Source organism: Lissotriton helveticus, chromosome 4_2, assembly GCF_964261635.1.
Source record: "Lissotriton helveticus chromosome 4_2, aLisHel1.1, whole genome shotgun sequence".
NCBI classification, from domain to species: domain Eukaryota; kingdom Metazoa; phylum Chordata; class Amphibia; order Caudata; family Salamandridae; genus Lissotriton; species Lissotriton helveticus.
This window is the reverse complement of record NC_136064.1, coordinates 15,103,028-15,128,918: the sequence shown is the minus strand read 5'-3', so window position 1 is coordinate 15,128,918 and position 25,891 is coordinate 15,103,028. Positions and strand designations below refer to the sequence as shown.

General features: G+C 48.7%; 1 protein-coding gene across 1 annotated transcript in view; it reads left to right on the top strand.

Moving 5' to 3' along the window:
• LAS1L (LAS1 like ribosome biogenesis factor) overlaps nucleotides 1-25,891 on the top strand; it is a 384,388-nt gene that overhangs the window by 20,807 nt on the left and 337,690 nt on the right. Inside the window, exon 4 of the mRNA XM_078640120.1 lies at nucleotides 23,353-23,434. Within this exon, the coding sequence (XP_078496246.1) occupies nucleotides 23,353-23,434 (82 nt within the window). The remainder of the gene's footprint in view (nucleotides 1-23,352; nucleotides 23,435-25,891) is intronic.

The window sequence follows — 25,891 nt, the reverse complement described above, 5'->3', positions numbered from 1 at the left end:
TCTTTGCTTTTGCTATGCCCAATAAAGGTCATTCTATCAAAGGCCGATGGATTGTAAAATGCATTCAGGCCTGCTATCTTGAAGCCGAAAGAACATTAGCCGCCCCTCCCAGGCCACATTCCACCTGGAAGAAGAGCACAACAATGACTTTCCTGGGAAGTATGGCCATAGCTGACATTCGTAAAAAAGCTCCATGGTCAACTCCACACAATTCTATAAATATCACTGTGTGGACATCCTAGCACATCAACAAGCTAGAGTTGGCTAAAAAGTATTAAAGACTTTGTTTAATGCATCTGTACCATCCCAGGCTGACCACCGCTACGAGAGCACTGCTTTACCGTCTATGCATATCATATATATTACCAGCCACGCATCCTATGGGCGTAGTATGTTATTTCCCTTTTTAGCATCTATTCGTAGTGTGTAGTGATGTAATTATATGTGGCCACACACCTCACCGAGAGCCACGGGATGCTACAGGTATCCTTTCGCCTTTAACATTTTATTTCTAATATACACTACACTCATGTTCACCATACTGTCATACTTTCCACTGACTCTCACCTTTTGTGGAGGAAACAATCGAATAATGGAGTCGATGCCCATGCACACTGCGAACTAAAGTAGCAGTAACATCATGCACTGCACATTTGGCTATACAACGTAATTCAGTGAGACTGTGGTGGTATATTGCAATTTTAGATGGAACATCATTAAATATTACCGTCAGGAAGGCAAAATATCCACCTTTTTCTCAGCGTGGGAAGGCAGTATGTAGAAAATATATCACAGGGTAAAAATATACACAAAATGAATTGCATCTACTAAGAAGTCTGATCAGGTATGGATATTATTTTTTTTTAAAAGGGTGAACTGTTGTACGTTTTCTTGATATATTAAATATATAACAAATAAATTAGTAATTTGGCTTTGTAAAAAGACAATGAAATTGTAACAATAATACAGTGTAATTTTGTGGTGTAGTCATTTTAGCAGATTTTAAATTAGATTTGATAAAAACTTATATTAACACATAATGAGAGAGGAAGGATTGAAAGGTCCACAAGACACCCCACCAAAGTAATCTAAAGGATGAAAAAAATAGGTTAGCAAACCTATATTTCAGATATAGAGGGATTAATTAGATCGCCAAGGGTATCCTTTCTTAAAGGACGTGAAACCTTCATACAGTACTGATGGCATCCTCTTCCTGTGCTGGCATGTTTGTGTGAATGGGCTCTAAAGGAGCTCTTTTGGAACCGGTCTTTGGTTGACAGTGAAGAGGATATTGTTGGAACATGGAATGTGGGATCCAATTCGTTTTGTAATCACATTGCCTGTGGATCAATTTAAAATCAATGTATTCAGGTGGCTTTGGCAGGTTTAAAATACAGGGTAATTGGGACTAACAATTAGTCTTTCAACATGTTTTGGCCAACACTTTGATCCCTCTCTCGGTATGTGGCCTTCGCCAGGACCCAGGTATCCCCTAAATCAGACGCTTCCATCTACAGGTTGAGATGTGTACTGTGTAGGTACAAATAGGAAAAAGTGATAGAGATACACTTGCAGTTAAACATTTTTCCCAAATAATTTATAGGTAAGTAATTTGCTATTCATCTATGGCTGTCTTTCACCCTCCTCTGAAAAGTGTAGACAGTAAATAAAATACACATAATTCTTTTAATGCAATATACTTTCATTTTAAACAATGGGACCCTTACCCTTCCTGAATATTGGATCTGATGGGGTCACTGTACAAATGTGTGCAAATGAGTACATTTCCTGGAAAAGTACATGGATTGTTGATAAATATTTAACGACACAAAGATTGAGGTTTACCTTTTGGCATAAGTTGACAAATATTTTTGGGAGGCTACATTTGGAAGGGCAGAGTAATTCACAACACTTTATCCTGGGTGTTTATGTAAATAAACTATCAGCCAGGGTTTTAAAGGGAGATGCATTCACTATTTGATGGTGTGCCAGAGATATCCTTCTTTATAATGGTGAGTGGAAAGATGACACAACAAAATGTTTGGTATCTGGGATGGTAGCTGCAAGTCTAAGGGAAACATTTTGTCAGATTGGCCCATGAAGGTTCTTTATGAGGTAGAGTCACCCAGGAAAGAAAAAAAGGCTAATACTACTGGCCTGAAATAGATATTGATAGTCTGGGTATACAGAAAGATTAACACAAACCGCATTGTACTATGTGCACAAACAAAGCTGCACAAATTCCCTGTTGTGTTCAATATTAGCACAGGATATTTGGCGTAGTGCGTGCCAGCTTCTGATACACCTCTTAGTGGAGTACATCCCAGTGGTGGACAACAACTTTGCAGACCTGCTCAGCAGAATGCATCAACAAGTCCACAAGTCCTACTCCCATACTTCTATCGCTGGGGCGTCCCAGAGATAGACTTCAAAACCATTTGCAAAAACGCAAAATGCCAAAACTTTGCTTCCAAGGTTTTCATACTCACTCCATGTGCGATACTGTATAGATAAACTGGTTGGGGATCTTTGCCTACACTTGTTCTCCTCTCTACTTTCTTCTGTATGTTCCTTAAGCTTCGTCAATCCTCCTTACCCTCATCCTGTGGTATCCCATCTTGGATCATTACGCTCCCCACGAGAAACTCCCCAACAGTCTCACACAGAACCAAAGTAGAGCCAGACACCCAAACTCAAGACAGGGAGGGCCGACTTCACTTTTCAGAATACCAGTCATCAAGGCTTTCATGAAAGGCCCTAAAAGCATCATCTCACTCAGGGTTCCTCCAGCACCAGTCTAGAACCATACTGTTGTCCTTACGAGGCTTATGTGCTTTTCTTTGCTTTTGCTATGCCCAATAAAGGTCATCCTATCAAAGCCCGATGGATTGTAAAATGCATTCAGGGCTGCTATCTTAAAGCCAAAAGAACCGTAGTCGCCCCTCCAAGGCCACATTCCACGCTGGAGCACAACAATGACTTTCCTGGGAAGTATAGACATAGCTGTCATTCGTTAAAAAACTCCATGGTCAACTCCATACACTTTTATAAAATATTACTGTGTGGACATCCTAGCACATCAACAAGCTAGAGTTGACTAAACAGTATTAAAGACTTTGTTTCATGCATCTGCACCATCCACAGGCTGACCACCGCTATGAGAGCACTGCTTTACCGTCCATGCATGGCTGTAAAAGGTTGGAGAGGGACTGGCGTAAAGGCTACAAGGAAACTGATAAGATTAATTTAAATTGTAGCCTCCTTGAATATAAGAAAATTATTGTGCGGACGAAACAAGAGTACTTTACAAGCCTTATTAATTTGGCCAGTAACTCGTCAAAGGAACTATTCAGAACAGTCTCCTGCCTCGCATTCCCGAAATTGTCTGGACCCCAACCTCGTCAAGAGTTGTGCGAGGCCCTGGCCAAGTTTTTCTTGGCCAAAGTAGACACTATTTTTAAGGTCTTCTTGGACGCAGATAGGAGTAGCCCACTTAGCTTCAGCCAGAACGTCGAAGTGGGAGAGTTCCAGGGACCCAGGCTAGACCAGTTCACACCGGTGAGCATGGAGGAGACAAAAAAATTGCTTCTAGCAGTGAAACCAGGTTCCCCCTATGACCCGTGTCCGGCAACGGTAGCCAAGATGGAACCTGTACCTATTGCCGCAGCGTTAACAGTTATTTTCAACAACATGTTTGCGACTGGACATTTTCCCTCTTGCTGGAAACAAGCATCTGTCCTTCCGCTGTTGAAAAAAGCAAATTTGGACAAAACGGACCCCCATAACTATCGTCCTATCTCTAGGCTTCCATTACCAGCCAAATTAATTGAAAAAATTATGAATCCTCAACTCAGTGCGTTTTTAGGGGCCACTCGGGCCCTAGACCCCTCCCAACATGGGTTCAGAGCCGGCCACAGTACTGAGTCCGCTCTAATTAAAGCAACGGAGGAAATTAGAGGAGTGATGGACCTCGGAGGCAGAGCGGCCCTGGTCCTATTGGACCTATCCGCGGCCTTCGATACGGTACATCATGGGATTTTGATGGACCGGTTGAAGGAATGTGGGGTACAAGGGAAAGCATGGGACATCTTGAAAGCTTTCTAAACCAACAGAGATCAGTGTGTGGCAATGGGTGACTACGTATCAAAACCTTTCGTGTTGCCCTGCTGTGTGCCGCAGGGCTCTTCCCTAAGCCCCACACTGTTCAACATATATGTTACCTCGTTGGCCCCAATTGTGAGGTCATTTGGCTTCGATTTAATCTTATGCAGATGACACACAAATTGTGGTGTCTCTGTTACCTGGTAAGGAAGAAGGAAGAAGGAAAGGCCATGCAATTTCAGGAATGTATGTTGGCAGTGGGTAGGTGGATGGCTGATAACTGCCTCAAACTAAATACAGCAAAAACAGAAGTCATTATATTTGGCGCAAAGGAGGACTTCTGGAATCCCCGCTGGTGGCCGGAGGAGATGGGTACCCCTCCCTTACCGGTCACTAAGGTGAAGAACCTGGGTGTCTTTTTTTTTTTTATAACATTTTTTTTTTATATTTCTTTTTATTAAAACAAGGCATCAATAAATACACCGGTGCATAGTACAGAAGGGGGTCAATCAACATCAATATTCAATACAAAAATTCTTGGCCGGGGGGGAAAGGGAGCCATACATCAATATCATAAACGCTTATTCAATCGGGTTATGGGGAAGTTGGAACATCCAGGACTACATTTGCGGGTAGTACACAAATATTCCCTCTGTATTCATTCCAGGGGCCCCAAATGTCATTCTGAGGACGACCCCTTGCCAGGTAAACAGTTTTTTCACGGAACATACATCAATCCATACTGTCTTTCCATCCCTCTATCATTGGTGGCCTATCAGAACCCCACAGTTGTGCTACATTTCGTTTAGCGATAATGGTTCCCAACGTGACCCATTGGCTCTGTTTAGTATTTAGATCCGTGGGCTCCCAGATATTTAGCAGGCATCTCCTAGCCTCCGGCAGGAGAGCCACCCCTGTAACTTCATGCATAACATTGTAAACGGAGCCCCAATAATTCACCATATGTCGACATTCGCAGATGATATGAAGGAACGTCGCCAATTGGCCACATCCCCGCTTACACAAACCCTCCTCCGCTAGACCCATTTTAATCAAACGTGGACCCGTGACATAGACTCTGTGGAGTATCTTAAGCTGGACAAGTCTCAATCTTGCTGGGATCGCGACCTCCTTTGGAGAGGAGATCGCCGATTGCCAGTCCTCATCATCAATTTCAAGTCCATCTCGGGTCCACCTCTCCCTCAGATCTACCAAAAGATCAACTCTGTGATTAATCAATTTTTTTATATACCAGGAAAATGGTGCTATCGGGCATATGTCCATCTAGTATACGGTCCTCCAAGGGGGATGCCTCCGGTATCCTCTCCCCCTCGGGGAAGACCGATTGCAGTGCATGTCTGACCTGCGCATAACGAAAATACTCCGTACCACTCAGCTCATATTCCTTTTGTAGGTCAGCAAATGATTTAATCTTTCCCTTCACCCAGAGATCACCTACAGTGGTTATTACAATCAGTTCCCATTTATCAAAACCCTTCGTGTTCCATAGTTTGCCAAATCTATCCGAACCAAAGAGTGGGGTAGCCAGAGTCAAGCGGTCTTTCCAACCAAGCGAAGTAGTAACATCATCCCATATGCGCACCGCCACCCTAGTCGGCCCTGTCAGGGTTTTTTTCCACTGATTTAGTGTACAGTGCTCTGCTATAATTACCACCCGGAAGCACCCACCTATCCATGGCATAGCCGGGATCAGTCGCAGATCCATACGTACCATGATTTATAGCCCCTAGCTGCGACGCCCAATAATATCTCTTGATGTCGGGGAGGGCGATCCCTCCGTCATACCACGGGAGCGTTAGTTTGGCCAACGCAATACGTGGCCTACCGTCCCAGAGTAGTTTACGCTGCAAACCCTCCACTTTGCGGCAACAGCCTGCAGGTACTACATCTAAGGTGTTTTGGAGGGCATAAAGGAAACGCGGCAGGGACATCATTATAAAAAGGGCCGCTCGTCCCAACATCGAAAGTGGAAGTCTCTGCCACCCAACCACCTCACTTTGCAGCCGAGCCAATGGAGGAAGAAGGTTTCGCTCATACCGGATCGTAGGATCCATGGAAATATAAACACCAAGATATTTGAACCCTTCCCTTACAATTTGAATGGGGCAGCAAAACTGGGGCGTCACCATGTAGAACATACAAATACGATTTCGTCCAATTCATAATCAATCCCGAATTTCTGCCATACGACGCCAACACATCACAGAGGACAATTAGAGGCTTCCTCGGAGAGGAAAGATAAAGCAAGATATCCTCAGCGTATAGAGAGATCCGATCCTCAAACTGTGGAGACCAACGAATACCCTTAATCAAAGGCTCCCAGCGGAGCCAAGCCGCTAATGGCTAGAGAGCCAGCGAAAACAGAAGTGGGGAGAGTGGGCACCCCTGCCAAGTGCCCCGCCCAAGACAAAATGGCGCCGAGACACGACCATTAACGACTACCTGCGCGAGTGGCTCAGTATACAATAAACGCACCCAGCTAATGAACTCCGGACCAAAACCGAACTTAGCCAAAACAGCCCATAAATATGGCCACTCCACCGTATCAAAAGCCATCGTCGCGTCGAGTGACGCCACGATAGCAGGCTCCTGCAAGGTATGGGCCCTCGCAAGAACCCCATGCAATCGCCTCAGATGCAAGGCCGTATTTCGATGTGGAATAAATCCCGATTGATCGGGATGGACGAGTTCACCGATAACTCTTACCAATCTATTGGACAGTATCTTAGCCAATATCTTAGGCTCTGCATTCAACAATGAGATCGGCCTGTACGAAGCGCAGCTAGTTCTGTGCTTCCCTTCCTTATGGATCACCACATTCGATGCCAGTCTCTGATCTCGGGGGAGAACACCACACTATCGGGACTCCAAAAACATATCTCTCAAATAGGGGGCGACTCTATCGGGACGGAGCTTATATAATTCGATGGGGAGACCAATGGGACCCATCGCTTTTCTGGTATTCAAGGAGCGCACTGCCAAATCTACTTCATCGGCGGTAAGTTTACCGTCCATAAGGTCCTGATCCTCAACCGACAGACACGGAAGCTTAATGTCCCTCAATAGTAGACACAAATCTTCCTCCGGCCTATCTGAGACGGATGTATAAATATTGCGGAAGTATTCAGCGAAGCGGTCCACTATCTCTTGCGGGTCGGTCACACAAGTCCCGTCCGTAGCTTCAACCTCTGGGACGACCCGATCTGCTCTATCTTTCTTGTCCAGCCAGGCAATCAACTTACCGGCCTTATCACCTAGATCATACAGACGGCCCTGTTGTTCACGACCAAGAGCCCTTGCGCTGTCGGTGACCAACGTCCTATACTCAAGCTGCTTAAGCTGTAAAACATGCCATCTGGCGCGGGTCACCTCCTGCTCCAATTTCATTTCTATAGTAGCTATTTCGGGCTCAATTCTCACTACGTCCTCCTCCTTCTGCCTTTTAACACCAGCGATCAGGGATAAAGCCTGACCCCTGACTACAGTTTTTTTTTTTTTTTTTTTTATTCTTTTTTATTCAGTAAAGAAACAACCACAGTCATTTAGTTGCAGTCAGTGTGAGTCTGTTACAGCACCAGAAATACATTTGAAATTTATACATTTTTGCACGTATAGCAATATGAAAAACATTTTAGTCTATATCTTCTGAGCGGGGCCGCGGGGCATGTGGAGGCTCACACAAGTTGCCCCTAAAGACGTTCCAGCTGGACCAGATCTCTCCCCATTTGCGGGGGCATCCACTCGCTATAAATACAGTCTTTTCTTGCAGCATGCACCAGTCCATGTCACTTTGCCAGTCTACAAGTTTTGGTGGATTGGGGGCTCCCCACAGTCTAGCAATGTTTCTTTTCCCCACCATCTGCCCAAGTGTCACCCATGTCTTCCCTTTTGAGGGCAGGTCCGTGGGCTCCCAAATGTTCAGGAGGCATCTCTTGGCCTCTAAACGGATCTCCACCTCCCATACCTCCCGCATACACTGCACCACTCGTCTCCAGTATCTTTGCACCTTCGGACAGTCCCACAGTATATGGAAGAAGGTGCCTCTCCCTCCACATCCCCTTCTGCAGAGTCCTTCTCCTCCCCTCCCCATAGCTTGTATCCTGGTACAGGAAATGTACACTCTATGCAAAATTTTTAATTGGATTAAACGCAGTCTGGCCGAAATCGCCACTTCCCTAGGGGAGGCAAGAGCACACATCCATTCTTCCTCGTCTATCTCTAGCCCATCGGCGATCCATTTCTCTTTGCCAGGAGCAATTTAGAGCTACTGCGTGCAACGTTTTTTGTACTTTTAAAAATCGCCGAATTTTACTGCTAAATTGTTGAATTTTCACACTGCTTGCACTCAGCACACCTGGCACCCACTTGGCACCATTTTCGCCTTGTTTTGACGATCCCAGCCGACTTTAGGGCTGAAGATCGAGGTGCAGAGCAAACAGATTCTACGGCGGCCATATTGGGTGAGGGGGCGAGAGCGGTGAGAGCGCTCCAGTCTCCTGCACTTAAGGAGCCCCTAGGAGGCAGGCGCGTGATTCTAGAGCCTTGCCAACACTTTGTTTCTCATCTGAACACGCCAGGAGCAATTTAGAGCTGCTGCGTGCAACGTTTTTTGTACTTTTAAAAATCGCCGAATTTTACTGCTAAATTGTTGAATTTTCACACTGCTTGCACTCAGCACACCTGGCACCCACTTGGCACCATTTTCGCCTTGTTTTGACGATCCCAGCCGACTTTAGGGCTGAAGATCGAGGTGCAGAGCAAACAGATTCTACGGCGGCCATATTGGGTGAGGGGGCGAGAGCGGTGAGAGCGCTCCCGTCTCCTGCACTTAAGGAGCCCCTAGGAGGCAGGCGCGTGATTCTAGAGCCTTGCCAACACTTAGTTTCTCATCTGAACACGCCAGGAGCAATTTAGAGCTACTGCGTGCAACGTTTTTTGTACTTTTAAAAATCGCCGAATTTTACTGCTAAATTGTTGAATTTTCACACTGCTTGCACTCAGCACACCTGGCACCCACTTGGCACCATTTTCGCCTTGTTTTGACGATCCCAGCCGACTTTAGGGCTGAAGATCGAGGTGCAGAGCAAACAGATTCTACGGCGGCCATATTGGGTGAGGGGGCGAGAGCGGTGAGAGCGCTCCAGTCTCCTGTACTTAAGGAAACGGTCGTTCTCCGCGCTAGCGGTCGCGTTTGCGGACACGCCTCCTCAGCGCCGGAGTCACGCCAGAGTCAGCCCGTCTGCGCCCGTCAGCGTTCCGGCAGCAGACGGAGCAGGACGGCTGGCTGGCCTTTACCTCTGGTTGGTGCCGCACTCTTTTCGGCTTTAGCTATGTGTTTCTCTTACTCCTCAGAGACCCTCTTAAATATTCGTCCTCCGGTAGGTCGCTGCCACCCTGTCTTTCCTGGTTGCCGTGCCCGTAGGAAAGGTTGCACGGAGTGCGGATGGCGCTTTCCTATACATAACAAGCCGATGTTGATCCATCAACCTATTTCCTCCACCTGCCTACTCCTTAACACTCGTTCCCTAGGCTGTCATGCGCTAGATATCTGGAATTTGCTTGCTAACTCTAATATATCCTGCCTCTTTCTTACTGAGACTTGGCTTAGTGATACCTCGGCCCCTGACTTAGTCAACGCCATCCCACCAAACTATTCCATCATCAGGAGGGACAGAACATCTGGGCGCGGGGGTGGTGTGGCTATCATAGTTAACAACCAGCTGCACTGCACTACCTTCCCGATAGACAATATTCAGGACACCGAGGCGCTCGGCTTCACACTTCATCTGTCTCCCCACCAGGCATGTACCGGCATTCTCGTATATAGAACTCCCGGTCCCTTAGGCTCTTTCCTGGATGAATTACAGGTAGCACTTTCTGTCCCATGTCTTAAATCAGAACATTGTTTATTTTTAGGCGATCTAAACATACACATGGATGAGGCCACAAATTCTGACACAATGAAACTCATGGAGGTCACAACAGCATTAGGACTTACACCTTTCATTCATGATCCCACGCATAATAAGGGCCATACTTTGGACCAAGTTTTTTCCACCGTCCCTATTAAGGCACTTGCTCCTCAGCCAGTATTATGGTCGGATCATTACTTAATTTTCTTTTTCCTATTGAGTACCCTTCCCCCTAGACCAAATCCCACTACCTCTGTTAAACGACTTTCCAGGCCCTTTCATCTGCTCTCGAATGAGATGCTACTACAGGCCATGTCATGTTCACCCTGCACCTTGTCAGGTAATGTGGAAATCGATCTAGCTCATTACACTGACTGGATTACGACTATACTGGCGGATCTCGTGCCTGAGAAAGCCGCTAAACCCGGAAACAAACGTCCTTCTGCTCCTTGGTTCACATCTCAGCTTAGGGAAGCCCGTCAGAACTGCAAGAGAGCAGAAAGAGCCTGGAGGAAAGACTACAATCCTCTGGAGAAAGAAAAATTTAAAAACTTAACTAGATCCTACCACAAGATGATTTGGAGTGGGAAAAAATCCTATCTTGAAAGTCGGATAGACGAATCTGTAAACTCCTGTAAGGAACTCTTCAAAATTGTCAAGGATTTTACTTCTCCGTCCCTAGGCATCTCTGCTCAGTGTCACTCAGAACCTTGGCTGACTGAACTGGCACACTATTTTGTAGATAAAATAACATCTATTCAAGCCTCTCTTGCTATTTACTCAAAACAGCCTCAGGATGCCGCTCTTGGTGCCCTCGCCTCTTCACAATCCACCCTCTCCTCTTCACAACCCACCCTCTGGGAATTCCCGCAGCTGAGCCTTGCTGCCTCATTAGACCATCTGACAAGCTTGAAGTCGGGCTCTCCTCTAGATCCTTGCCCGGTCTCTTGCCTTAACAAAATAGCCCCTATGCTAAATGGCCCCATAAATTCCATTCTCAATTCTTCATTGTCTTCTGGCGTAGTCCCCCAGGCTTGGAAGAGTGCTCTCATCCTTCCACTCATAAAAAAACCCAGCTTTGGATCCCATCATACATGCCAACTACAGGCCTATTTCTCTCCTCCCCGCTCTGGCAAAGGTGGCGGAAAGACATGTGCACAGATCTATCTCTGACTTCATCGAGAATAACAATCTGTTGCACACCACTCAATCTGGGTTTCGTGCGAATTACAGCACAGAGACCGCACTACTTGAAGTCACCACTGCCATCAGAGAGATCTTGGATACTGTAGGAAAGGCCATGTTGGTCATGTTGGACTTGTCGGCGGCGTTCGACACCGTTCTCCATGATACCCTCCTAACTCGACTCTGGGATTGTGGTCTCCGGGGGACGGTGTGGAACTGGCTCAAATCATTTCTAGCTAGCCGTCGACAAACGATCTGGGCGCCAACTCACTCCGCAGCTATGGCTACTCTGGAAGTGGGAGTCCCTCAGGGGTCTATTCTTAGCCCCCTGCTCTTTAACATCTTTCTGGCCCCCCTTGCAGAGGTTGCGGAGTCGTTTGGCGCTCAGATCGTGTCTTATGCTGACGACACCCAGCTCTTGTTCACTTACGACAAGAATGAGGTGTTCGATGGGATCCGCATTAGAGGCTGCCTAGAAGCAGTCTTTGATTGGTTCAAAAGACACGGCTTAAAATGCAACTCCGATAAATCGGAGCTGCTTTTTTTTGGATGTGTCTCTGAACCAAACTGGAAAAGTTGGTGGCCACAAGACCTGTTTCCTCCGGTTAATGCAAGTACCAGGGCCAAAAATCTAGGTATCATCGTTGACAATGAGTTAACCTTTGGGCCTCAAATATCCTGTCTTTCGGGGAAATGTTTCGGGATCCTGCGGATGCTCAGGAAATTCCTCCCCTTGATTTCTATGAACCACCGAAGGGTCACTGTCCAAGCACTTGTCGGGTCGCGCCTGGACTATGCAAATGCCCTCTATCTAGGACTCCCTAAATATCTCGTGAGGAGACTTCAGGTAGTCCAAAATTCAGCTGCCAGGGCTATTTATGGACTTCCTAGACGAGCTAGTGCGTCTGACTTGCTGAAGGAACTGCACTGGCTTCCTATAGCCAAGAGGGCTCTCTTTAAAAGCCTGACGCTTACCTACAAGGCCCTTCATGACTCAGGCCCTAGGTACATTAGGAAGCGCCTTGCTTTTTATAAACCGAGCAGAACCTTGCGATCTGCCTCCTTGTCTAAAATGGTTGTTCCATCCATCAAGCGAACCAGACAAGGGGGGCGCTCTTTTCATTACCTGGCCCCGCGCGCCTGGAATGAGCTTCCCACTTTTCTCAGACAGGCCCCTAGTCTAATGTCTTTCAGAAAGGCATTAAAAACCTGGCTGTTTTACCAGTTAACTTCGCTGTTCCTCTTATTCTGCAGTTATGTTTCCTCTTCCTTAAGGACCTCTTCGATAAAGCGCCGGGACACTCCTACTGGAGTAGCCGTTGCGCTATAGAAGAACCCTAATAACATAACATAACATAACATTTTAGGGGAAGGAAGATGTCGGGGGGTTATTAATTAGCTTTTTGTAAGTGAGAGAGATGGCGTGATCTGATATGTGCCCATCAAGTAATCTGTCCTCGAGTGGGGAGGCCTGAGGCAGCGTGGTGTCTGGTTGAATATTCGCTTGCAGGGAATGTCTCACTTGCAAGTACCTAAAGTGTTCTGTAGGGGCTAGTTCATACGTGTCCTGCATGTGGGCAAACGTGTGGATTCCCGTAGGGCCCCAAATGTCTCCGATCCGTGAGATCCCTATCGGGTCCCAGTTACGGAACCCCTTGGTGCGTCCCAGGTTGCCTAGTTTTTCGGACGCCCATAGTGGAGTGGCCATAGTAAGGACACCCGACCATCCCATTTTCCGCTGAGCAGTGTGCCATATCTGTACTGAGTGTTTGGTCGGTCCCGTGAGTTGGTGTTTTCCCGGTTTAGAGTAGAGTGCGATCTCATAGTTCCCCCCAGGAAGTAGCCACCTGTCCATCCCGTACCCTGGGTCATTTCCGTCACTATATGTACCGTGGTTAATCGCTGAGAGGTGGGCAGCCCAGTAATATTTGCGGATGTCGGGGAGGGCAATTCCACCGTCATACCACCCCAACGTGAGTTTGTGTAATGCTATCCTAGGCGTCCCTGCCCATAGGAGGTCGCGCTGCGCCGCTTCAACCGCTGTAAAGTATGCGTTCGGTACTAGGTCCGGATAATTCTGTAATGTGTAAAGAAATCTGGGCAGCGCCATCATTTTGAAGAGGGCTGCTCTGCCCAGCAACGACAGTGGGAGTTGCCGCTAGGATTTAACATCACGTTGGAGCCGTTTCAGAGGTGGCAGTAGGTTCCTCTCGTATAGTAGAGCCTTGTCTGTGGAGACAAAGACTCCCAGATATATGAATCCGTCCTCCGCCCTTGCAATGGGACAATTAGCGGGAGCCTCGGGGGTGTCCCCTCGGAGTACGTAGAGGTGAGATTTGCTCCAGTTGATCCGGAATCCGGAGTTTCGCCCGAAGCTCGTAAAGATATCAAGTGCCGCCACGATAGATCTACGTGGTCTAGAGAGGTAAAGAAGGATATCGTCGGCGTATAGGGAGATTTTGTCCTCCCAACCCTCCGTCCATGCTATCCCTTTATGGTAGACGTCCTGCCTTATCCAGGCCGCAAGCGGCTCGAGGGAGAGCGCGAATAGGAGGGGAGAAAGAGGGCAGCCCTGTCTTGTCCCTCTTTCTAGGGTAAAAACTTCGGATGCCTTACCATTCACTACCACCTGGGCCAACGGTTCAGTGTATAGGAGACGGATCCAGGATATAAAATTCGGCCCAAAGCCCAATTTACGAAGTACCGCGATCATATATGGCCACTCTAAGGTGTCAAATGCCATAGTGGCATCAAGGGAGAGCACAACTGCATCTTCCTGCAGCCTATGTCGTTGCCCGAGTACCCCATTGAGGCGTCTGATGTTTAGTGCGGTGTTGCGATGGGGCATGAACCCTGATTGGTCCGGATGGACCAGGGCAGAGAGGACCGGCTGAAGTCAATTGGCCAATGTTTTAGCCAGAATTTTTGGCTCCGCGTTGAGCAACGAGATCGGCCTGTACGAGGTACAGGTTTCTCTAGGTTTACCCTCTTTCGGTATTGCCACTATAGTTGCTAGGCGTTGGTCTCTAGGCAGCATTCCCGCCTCTCTACTTACATCAAACATGTGTTTGAGGTGGGTGCTGAGGGCATCTGGTTTCAGCTTGTAGAGCTCTATTGGGAGGCCGTTGGGTCCCAGGGCTTTCCCCGGGCGAAGGTCGGCTATAGCGCGTTGAAGCTCAGCGACCTCAAGTGGGCTCTCAAGGATAGTCCGGTCTTCCTCCGACAGACAAGGCAGTCGGATATCCGCAAGGAGGGCCACCGAGTCCTCCTCCAGGCGGTCGGACTCACGGCTGTATACCTGTTTGGAGTGCCGGGCGAATTTGGCCACTATCTCCCGAGGTTCAGTTACAACAGTCCCTGCGGCCGTTAGTATTTCCGGCACCACTTTACTGGCCTGTTGCTTTTTATCGAGCCAAGCTATAAGTTTCCCAGCTTTGTCGCCTTGGTCATATAGCCTCCCCATCTTATGCATGGCTGCCGTCTTGGCTTCTTGTGTAACCAAGTCCCTATATTCGGCTGTCTTTAGCCGCAGGCGGTGTTGCACGTCAGTCGCCCCAGTCTCATGCGCTTCTCTCTCTAAAACTGCCAGATCCACTTCCACTGCGACAACCTGCTTTTCTTTATCTTTCCGCCTACCTGCTATGGCTGACAACGCCTCCCCCCTGATCACGGTTTTGAAGGCGTCCCACAGGGTTACAGGGGAGTCAACTGACCCTACGTTATCTTCAAAGTATTGGGTAATGGACTTAGATAGCTTCCCACTAGTCTCCTCATTCCTCAAGTGCCAAGCGCTGATCGGTGCAATGCAGCCCTCACGTCGAGTCCCGAACATTATATGGGCTCTAACCGGCGAGTGGTCAGATATGCCACGAGTAAGGTGTGTAGCTTCAAGTACCGTCGCGTCTTGTTGCAACACAGTGAGGATATAATCAAGACGAGAGAACGATCTGTGCGGCCCGGAAAAAAAGGTGAAGTGAGTATCTGCGGGGTGTAGTAGCCGCCACACGTCCGTGAGCCCGAAGGCGTCCAGGAAGTCCGCCAGCCACCTCTGCCCCTGTGGTATGTCTCGTGGGGGGTGTCTGTCTAGGGTCCCTGACACCACCGCGTTGTAGTCTCCTCCCATTACCAATTGACCATCCGGGAGGGAGAGAAGCAGTGTGCCCAAATCAGTGTATGCTTGGGTCTGCAGGCCAGGCGGGATGTACACTGAGAGTAGGTTAAGGTGATAGCCCTCCCATCTGCCGTACACCACTGCAAAGCGGCCCTGTGGGTCCGAGTCTGTGTGATCTATGTGGAAGGGTAGTGAGCGACGCAGCAGGATCCCGACACCCCTGGAGCCTGAAGTAAAGCCGGAGTGGACTGCAAGGGTGTACCCCCACCTATTGAGGGCCTGACATGTGTTCCCCATGAGGTGTGTTTCCTGCAGCAGGACTGCGTCCGGCTGGTACCTTTTAATAAATCTCAGGACTATGGTGCGCTTGAGCCTGTCTCCTAATCCGTTAACGTTCCAGCTCAGAACCTTGAGGCTTTTTTCCCATTTCCTAGCCATAACCGTTGCTGTGTGACATGACTCGCTCCTGCATTCTGGCGATCGGATCAATACTGATAGTGCTGACTACACATGACTGTTAAACTTCCCAAACTCCCCCGTCCTCCCCGCTACCCCCCCCAACATCCATTGTCAATACAATCTTTGATCAGTACAGCGTGAATGGAACTCTCTGGTGCCCAACTGTACCCAACCCCCCCCCTCCCCGTCCCTCCCTACCCCAACTCCCCGAGTACCATCCCCCCTCCCTGCCGCCCTGCTCTGCGGGTTTAGAACTACCCACATCCCCAATTAGCAGAGTGCCTTTCGCCCCAGAGACAACCCCCGAAGAGGAAACTACAACAGTGAACTATCCACCCCCCCCCCCTCCCCCCCCGTAGAGGACCTGTCACGGGAAGCGTGTACTGGCCCTGTCCCCCCCCGCCGCCCACGCCCCCCCGCCTCACAGCAGGACAGTACTTAAGTCCTGCCACTCAGAATTCCAGTGTCTATATTTAGTCAGTAGTGTCTTATAGGCAACAAACCCCCCAGGCAAAATCTAAGAGTTTGGGCAACATAACTATACAATACAGGGACACTTATCAGTTCCTTGAGTCTCGTGGAGGCCGTCTTCTGGCTTTTCTCTCTCGTGTCCTTCAGCTCGTACTTGCGGAGCGGGATCTCCATGAGCGTTGACTTTGGCCATCTCGATCAGATCTCCCGGTCGCAGAGCCCGGAGATGCAGTCTGAGTGTCTCTCCAGTTCTGGCCCTCCGCGCCCTCGCCCGTCGAGGCCACCTCCTTGTCAATCCAGTCCTGCACCTCCGCCGGCGACGTGAAGAAAAAAGACTTTCCTCCCTTGAGCACCTTGAGTTTTGCGGGGAAGAACATCATGTACTTGAGACCCTTTTCCCCGGAGTGCCATTTTCACACCCGAAAACGACCTTCTCTCACGCTGAACCTGGAGGGTGAAGTCCGGAAAGAATCGTATCACGGCGTTCTCATACAGCAGATCCCCAGATTGTCTGGCCGCCTGAAGGACGGCGTCTCTGTCTCTGTAGTTAAGGATTTTAGCTTTAATTGTCCGTGGTGGTGCCCCCGGTTTAGGTTTGGGGATAGGTGCGCGCGCTTGACTGTGAAGATGGTAGACAGGTGTTTCGGCTTGAGGTGGTGAAGGATGAGTACCTCCACGAACAGCTCCACGCTAGGCCCCTCGAGGTCTTCCGGAATTCCAACAAGGCGTATGTTACTCCTTCTGGCCCTCCCTTCTTGGTCGTCCAGCCGTATTGCCATCTGGCGATGTTGATGGACCAAGTCATTCACCCTTGGTTCCAGATGTTTAGTGGACGCCCGCAGGTCCGCTATGTCGGTTTAGTTGGCCTTGGTCTTTTCCGACGTTTTGTTGAGATCGGTCCGGAGAAGATTCACCTCTATGGCCATCTTGTCGATTTTGGTTTCAAGGGTGGTGCCCAGTCCCTGAATAGCCGTCATGATACTGGCCAGAGAGGGTTCCTGTGGACTTTGTTGGCCGCTCGCGGGCGTCTCTGTACGCGGCACACCCCTCTGCACCGTGTATTTATCCAGATTGTTCGATTGCGCGGTTTGGCCCTGCTTAGGCCTCATGATGGATCCGGTGTCGAGAGGCCGATCCGTAGGTCAGGATGGCGCTCACCACGGGCCAGGTGTCGAAGCCCCTCGTGGTTTCAGCCCCCCCCCTGAACTGGTGATGGGGGGGAGGATCGCCAGGGCAGAGGGACAAGTCCGCGGTCCGAGAGAGCGCCCCCAAGGCCGGGCAGTGCGATGCGACTTGCGTGGGCCACAGGGCAACACCCTCCCGCCAAACGAGATCTCAGCGGTATACCGGCCCAGGTGATCCACCACAGCCGCGGCAGAGGCACCACAGTCGTCAGGCAGGGCTCCACAAGGTCCGAGTACTTCCTCAGGTCTGAATGCCACTGCTGCAGCGTCTCGGGCGCATTCACAGGCCTCTGTCAACATCTCAGATACCCTTCGCCGCTGTTGCAGACCGTCCGCCGGCACCTCCCTGGGGCCCCTGGCCCAACTCGTTCCCCACTGACCGGGCGCCACGTGTGGGACGTCGGGCGCGCTCCGGTGTGCCAGGATCGCAGCTCCTCGCCTCCAAACGTTGCCGGAGTGGTCCTACCGGCTCCAGGCCAAGGTCCGTGGAACGTGCGCCTCACCCACCCCCCCAGCGCGCTCCGCGAAGCGGAGGCCGGGTTTTTTCCCGCCGCGCCAGGCGCGCCCCACCTGACCCAAGGCCTTAAGCCGGGGATTGTCGTTGCGCGGCACGCCGGCCGCGAGTCACGCACCCTCCGGGCCCTCTCCCGACCCGCTCCGGCAGGAGTCGTATCTCGCCGCTTGCTGGACGTGGAGGAGCCGGAGACAGACCGCTGTGTGCGGCACGATCAGGGGAGCTTGCGGACACCGGAGATCCGTGCGAAGCAGCGGATTGTGTGCGGCTGTAGCGAGGCAAAGGGGTAGGGTCGGCGGAGCTACGAGATCAGGCGGCCATTACAGCCGGCGCCAAGCCACGCCCTCCCCTGACTACAGTTTTAAACGCCTCCCACAACGAAATAGACGACGAGACCGATCCCTCATTATCCTTAAAATAATGCTCCAACGCTTTTATCAAGTATTTCCGGATTTTGGGATAACGCAGATACCAGGAATTAATGGGGGCCACTCTACCATTGGAGCCGGTAGCGAAGTCGAAACTAAGCCAAAGAGGCGAATGATCAGATATACCACTGGCTAAATGCCGTACTTCAACAATAGATGAGGCCTGGGCCGCAGGTACCAGGCCATAGTCAATCCGAGAGACTCCCATGAGCACCAGAATGAAAAGTGTATTGCCGTCGAGTAGGATGAAATAATCTCCAACTATCCACCAAACCCAGTGTCTCCACGAAGTCCGGGAGCCATCTTTGAGCTCGCCTCAAATCCCGTGACGGAGATCTATCCAGGGTGCCAGAGACTACCGCATTGAAGTCTCCCCCTAAAATCAACAATCCACTAGGAAGGTCAAGTACAACCTTACCCAACTCAAGGAAGGTCGTCTTCTGCTGACCCGGGGGGACATAAACCGAGACCAAAGAGAGGGTACGCCCCTCCCAACGTCCCGAAACCGCAGAATATCGTCCCCTTTCATCCCCAACGACCGAGTCAACAACAAAAGGGAGAGAACCCCTGATGAGGATCCCAACACCCCTGGACCCAGAAGTAAAACCCGCATGCGCCACAAGCCGATATCCCTTCCTATTCATTGCCTTACACACATTTCCAACCAAGTGAGTTTCCTGTAGGAGGACCACATCTGGGGAGTGTCTCTTAAGGAATTGTATGACCACACTATGCTTGATCTTGTCCCCCAACCCATTGACGTTCTAACTCAATATCCTCAACCTCCTACCCCCCATCATGAAACAGAAAGGAGATCCAACCCTCCTCCGAGTCCAGCACCTTACAGGAGTAAGCTTGAAATACAATGCCTTGTGAAAACTCAAACACAACACCAAAAAACAACAGTTCTCCCGCCCTTTCCCCCCAAACAACCCGTTACGCTACCCCCACCCTGCACCCCTGCTTACGACTTTCAAGCCTCCCCAACTCGCAGTGTGCCTGTCGCCCCCACATCTAGACTAAACTACAAAAAGTAAGTCAGAGGAGGAAAGAGGCCTACCGATATCCCGTTTATCCCCCTAATTTATCGTGCTAGGTGTGAATCAAAACAGTACAGACAAAAGGAAACCTTTCCCCCATTGTCCCCGGGTCACAGAACCACAGTTATCATTCTTGTTCTTGCGCACTTCCATCTTCTCCTCCACTCTGTTTCCGGGGTTCCTACTGGGCCTTCAAAGTGTCTAACCAGTCTGCAGCTATCTCCGGCTCATCAAAAAAATTAGTTCTATCTTCATGTTCAATCCTCAGTTTAGCCGGGAACAGCATGGAGTATTTAAGTCTCATATCTCGAAGCCTTCTCTTCTCCCCCATAAAGTTCAGTCTTTGCTTCTGGACTGTTTGAAACTGATGGACGAGTTTTCATACTTCAAGGAGCCTCCCGATCTGGAAGCCTGAAGGATAGCGTCTCTGTCTCTCAAATTGAATATTCTGGCAATCAAGGGCCGAGGCGGGGCACCGACACGCGGTCTCCCTCCCGGAATTCTGTGGGCCCGCTCGACGGTAAAAAAACTTGCTCAGGCCTTTGGGGCCAAGATGGTTGGTTATGAGACCCTCCACAAAGAGATCAGCTGCCTACCCTTCCGCATTTTCCGGGACCCCAATGATACGAACGTTATTCCTCCGGGCTCTGCCTTCAAAATCCTCCAGTTGACGGACAACACGGTCATTAGAGGCTTTCAGATTCTGTACTTCAGATTGTAGCTCCGTGACATCGTCCGTGAGACTAGCGGTTTTAATGTCCAAGGATTTCACCTTCTCACTTGCCTTCGTGAGGACAGCCCGAATCAAGTTGACTTCGATGGACACCATATCCAGTTTATGAGCCAGGGTCTCCATCTTCTGTCCGGGCGAGGATTTGATTCCATTAATGGCGGCCATTACGTCTTGCAATGTAGTCTCCGTTTCCAGGACAGAGGCATCCTTTACTCCTTCCTGTGACTTTCCTAGTCCACTAGGTGATCCCTTAGTTTGGGCGTAACGATCCATGTTGTTCGACTGCGTATACCGTCCCCCTCTGGTGGCCTTCTGCTGCCGTTTGTCCCCCTCCGGCTTGGTCGCCATTTTGGGGATACCGCTATACACGTAGGCCGATCCAGGGAGCAATCGTTATTCGTAGAACACGTCAAGTCCATTACTTCCGACCCTCCAGGATAATATGTCAATTATCCGTGGCCACCGATGTCAACTAGGGTGTCCAACAGTCAGACATACTCTTTAGCTGGGTCGCGAGTGCACCCGCCAAAATCGAAAGTGAAACCAATTGAGGCTGTGGGGCGGACCGGCCACTTCCGGTATACAGCGCCGTTGTTGTTGAACTACGTCACGGCCACTATGCCAGTCCAAGCTCCGGGCATCCAAGAGAGACAGACCGCAAACTTTCCGAGTCCATAACTCCAGTTTCTGGGGTGCCTTCGGGGTACGGCTTGCAGCGTTCAGATCGTCTGTGCTTCAACTGCACGAATCACTCCACAGCATTCAGGATTAATGACAGGATATAAGCGGGTGGGTCTCGGGAGCCCCAAGCTCACGCGGCTATCTTCGATGCGCGCGAAGCTCCTCCTCTCGAACCTGGGTGTCTTAATCGATGATCAACTTACCTTCAGGCCCCAGGTCAACGCCGTAGCATTGTCAGTATATTTTATACTTAAAATGATTCGGAAGATCCTCCCTTTCCTCACGGAGAGCAGTAAAAAAACAGTTATTACTGCCTTAGTGCTGTCCCATCTAGATTACTGCAACAGCCCGCCTTTGAATGCCCAACAGGGGCTTCTCAATAAAATGCAGGTGTTGCAAAATGCGACAGCTAGACTTCTGACGGTCACACCGAAGTATGCCTCCATCTAGTCGAAATCACAAAATTACACTGGTTGCCAGTGCGGAAGCGGATTTCTTTTAAGGCCTTGTGTTTGGTCTTTAAGGCCTTGCAAGGTCTGGGGCCTGCCTGCCTGAAGGAGTATTTTCAATGGTACATCCCTCCGAGACATTTAAGGTAATCTGGGCTGCGGTTGGTCAAAGTCCCTCGCATAAAGAAAGCTTGGTGGGGAGGCAGGAGCTTTTTGTTGGGGCAACGAAGGCCTGGAATGCCCTGCCCCTTGCCTTGAGGAACATGACAGATTTGATGGCTTTCAGGAGAGGCATTTAAACCTCGCTGTTCACACAGTAATTCTTTTTTTTGGCCTGCACCTTTAGGAGTATTCAATTAGCGCCAGGACACCCTCGGGTAACAGCACGCTGTATAAATGTTAAAAATAAATAAATAAATGCATATTTTGTATATCACCAGCCATGCATGCTATGGACGTAGTATGTTATTTCCCTTCTTAGGGGACGATTCTGATCTGCGTCGGAAACTCTCTGACCGAGCTGGATCCAGAGTGTTTTCTGACCGAGCCGGAGTCCTGCAGTCCGGACGAGCGAGTACGATGCGGCGGCAAGCTGCTGGACTCTGTTCGGTCAGACTCCCATAGCGCGTACATGGGCTCCCATTGACTGAATGGGTATGGTTCGTACAAAGGCGCCCCCTACAGTTGGTACGCGTTGGTGCCATCCATACCGCACACGCCTGTGTTGGGGAGACCCTTGGCTCTTCCCCCTGTGTCTGAGTCGTAAGGCGGCGGATGACAGGGGGTCCGACGCGGCCCCCAAAGGCAACGTCCAGGACGTTTTGCGAGCCGGAAACTTCGGCTCGAACGGGTTGTCTGACGCGTGCATCGTACTGGCTCGTCGTAAATCGCATCCATTGCACGGCACGGTAAGCTTACGGCCGAGACGCAAGGAGCGGTTCGGACCCGGAAACGACTCGGTTGGTGAATTTCACGTAGCTCGCATCGTACTTGCTCGCTTGTACAGCTGTATGAGTCGGGCAGAAAACAAGCGTACGGCTTGTGGTTTTTCCGGCCGGATCGCGTTTGGTGCCCTTCCGACCCGGATCGGAATCGACCCCTTAGCATCTATTCGCACCGTGTACTGATGTAAATATATATGTGCCCTCACACCCCACCTCACACCTCCCAGAGAGCCAGGGGATGCTACAGGTAGCCTTTTGGCTTTAATATTTAATTTCATGGATACACTACACTCTTGTACACCATACTGTCATACTTTCCACTCCATACTTATTCTCACCCCTTGTGGAGGAAGCAATCGAATAATGGAGTCTCTGCCCATGCACATCACACCCCTTGACTCAAAAGTCGTCTTCGAGCATTAACAAGCTGCAAATGTCTAAGCCTAAAACTATCTGGCAGGAGTATGCAGAGCATGTAAATCTACTGCACTAACTGCTACAGACAGATACTTGCAGAGTAAGAAACACATTCTTTGCACTACACCCACGACGTTGGGTTATGCTCCTTTCCCCTGCACACCAAGGAAGAGGATTTACTCCAAACCCCTAACTGTTTTCAGAGTGGAACGGGTAGCCTGGGAGCTCATGGGCATACACAAATTTTAGAGCTTGTGGACATTGACAGGCTCAAAAACTCAATCACAAACTAAGAAAGGCTTGATTCACACACTCCCTAGCCTCTTTACATGGGGTTTACTACTGCTCGGTTGTTCGCAGTCTTGGCATACAATTATTCTATTGCTCAGTGTCCTTTTGCGATGCCTGATAGGTGTAAATACTGCCATTTTCAATCATCATAAACGGGTTTGTGAACTGGGCCCTAGGACTTTTCTTAAAAAACATAATCTCGTGTCTCTGTCCGATTACAGTGAGGTGGATTTTTGCACATTCAAAAGCTGAATTCTTAAAGGCATGAAAAATATTTCTAGTACATCAACAGGATCTGTTAACAAGGCTCAGTTTAAATTTAGTAGGTTTGGTTAGCTTGTTTTCACCTCTGTCCTGCTAGGTTTGATTGTTTAAAGGTTTGCTTGTATTTCTCTTTTTCTATTATTGCAGATGAATATCCCTGAGTGGATTGTGAATCTTCGCCATGACTTCACTCACGGAAAGCTACCTAACTTGAGCTGGTGTCGGAAGGGTGAGCACTTCTTCCCCAATTCTCTTCCTGGGGTTATGTTTCTTCAGTCAAATGACTGAATGATTTGTGTGCTGAGATGCCACAGAACACATGGTCTAATCTCGCTTTCTAAGTTGTGCCAGTGGTTCGCAATGTTTAGTTTTGGTGAATATGTAGTGCTCTACAAGGTGCTAACTTGTATGGAAAAGGACAGGATGCAAACAGTAGCTTTATTTTTTTCCACATAGGTGTCTTTGCGATGTGAACATTTTTGTTGACCAATCTATTTTTTCTTAGCAAGTCTTTCTTCTCCACCATGAATTTACACCTTGTCAGATGTCAGCCTTCATCTTCACTATTAACTACGCTTCTACAATGGTGGAAGATTATAGAATTCTTATTTATTATTAAAAATGAAGGTTTACAAAAAATATATTCTGTGTTCAGGTGAGGTCTGCAGAAAATCATGAATTCTTTTTGCAGTCTTTACCAAGCCAAGAAAGTTGAGACAACTTGCATATCAGTCTACCCTCACCCCACAAGAAGCAGATGAGTCACACATGCAGGGGATTTGTTTGCTTCAAGATTGTGTTACAAAAAGGGTTGTTGGCAATTATTCCCTCTTGTTTGTCCCATGAGATTGTACGTAAAGTACTTCTTGTAGTTGGTTCCAAATCACCACTGTAATAGTCTTCTGCATTGCGCTGAGATATTGGGACATTTGGAGACCGTTTTAAAGTACACTACCAAACTGGTATCCAATTATTACTGTTTGTCCCTCGATTTTGAGTCATTGCTTAGTAAAGAGAGGAATGATGTTTACTGTGGTTTCGGTGTAGCACAAGACAGCACAACTCCCTCTGGGCAGTCTCATTAACATGTGTGGGCCCAGAATTCAATGTATTGTATTCCACAAATGAGCAATGGATCTGGGGTGGAGTTTCACAACCTCCCTAACGTTACCAGGAGTCTTAAATTTCCTTTCCCATTCTAAGGGATTGTCCTGAGGCAACCTGCTTCTGATGATTTATGTTGGGAATACATTAAACTACCTGCAGTCTCAGCGCTCACGTTATCTCTCTATCTCTCTTTCTTTCTCTCTTTCTCTCTATCTCTCTTTCTCTTCTCTCCCCCCAAATGTTACAGATACCCCTAAACGAATTCTATTGAGTAACACCCACTGACACAAGCTAGCCATATTCCACTAGAGCCAATGAATCTTGGATTTTAAAGTCCTAGTTTTACCACCCCACTTAGGGCAAGCAGATTTCAAGTAAAGAAACAACATTACCCTCAGTGATGAAAGGATCATACATTCTTCAGTCACAGCTGAACATTGCCACAATCATACCTGTGCCTGTTGTGATCAGGCGTCGCTATGGGCCGTGAAGGTCAACGGAATGCTGGATTTAAAGTAAAACTTCAATGGCCTATGGTCTTCCATAATTCAGTCAAACGTCCTGGAAGAGTAGCTGTTAGTTCTCTTAGCTAAAGTGAAATGCCATTCGCTCACGAAACTGCTCCCCCTGGACCTTGCTCCTTCCTCACAGGGCACACTGGTCTTGTCAAGCAGGCATGCGCTGGTGTTCCTTGCTCCTGGTCAAAGGCAGAAGTCTTGTAGAGCTTCCCCTCCTTGCACAGTTCGGTTGGCTGCTCTGCAGATGATTACTTTTGGGGTCTCAGACTCCCCTACTTGCAGTTCTTTTCCAGACACAAAAATGCGATTTAATGTGATTTAGGGTCTGGACCTTTGAGGTTTTATGTTGGGCTTCTGCCTCTTTGAAATGGACATCTCCACCTTTCTTCTTCCTCCTGAAGGTATTCTGTCATAGCAGGCAGTGTTCCGAATCTGATTCCCCCACAAGATTCCTGAAAGTGGCGAGAATTCAGTACCAGGTGTAGGGTAAACGTAGCCTTCTTAACATTGCTTTGAATCACGAATACCATGTGTCTTTGTGAAAAGATCCTCTGAGCCATCGTGGTTCTTTAAAGTGTATTTGCTTCAGCCAAAATCCTCCACCTTATGATTCTATATTAATGACTAGTAATATTTTCGGCTGTAATCTTGAAGAATTTGAAAGTACTAATAGTGTTTTTTTTGTTTATTTAGTACCTGAAGATTGTGAGTCAAGAGCAAAAAAACACTGAAAGCATGTATAACACCATGGTCTAATATATAGACTCATTGGTGTACTAAATCTTCTAATTTTAAGATGATAGAATAGTTAACTAATAAGTACTTTACCTTTTTATGATCTGTGTCCCACAAGCGGACCCATTAGGGATGAAGAGAGTGAAGGAGTAGTAAAAGAAGACAGACGCATTGTTTTGTAATGCTTAGAGGAGCCAGCTCCTTCGCATTCCAGGTGTTGACTGAAGGAGTAGTAAAAGAAGACAGACTGTTGGACTTGGCCTTTTCCCCCCAAATTTTTCGCTTTTGACCCCCTTATCTAGACTGTCTCCCCCATGGGATTAAAC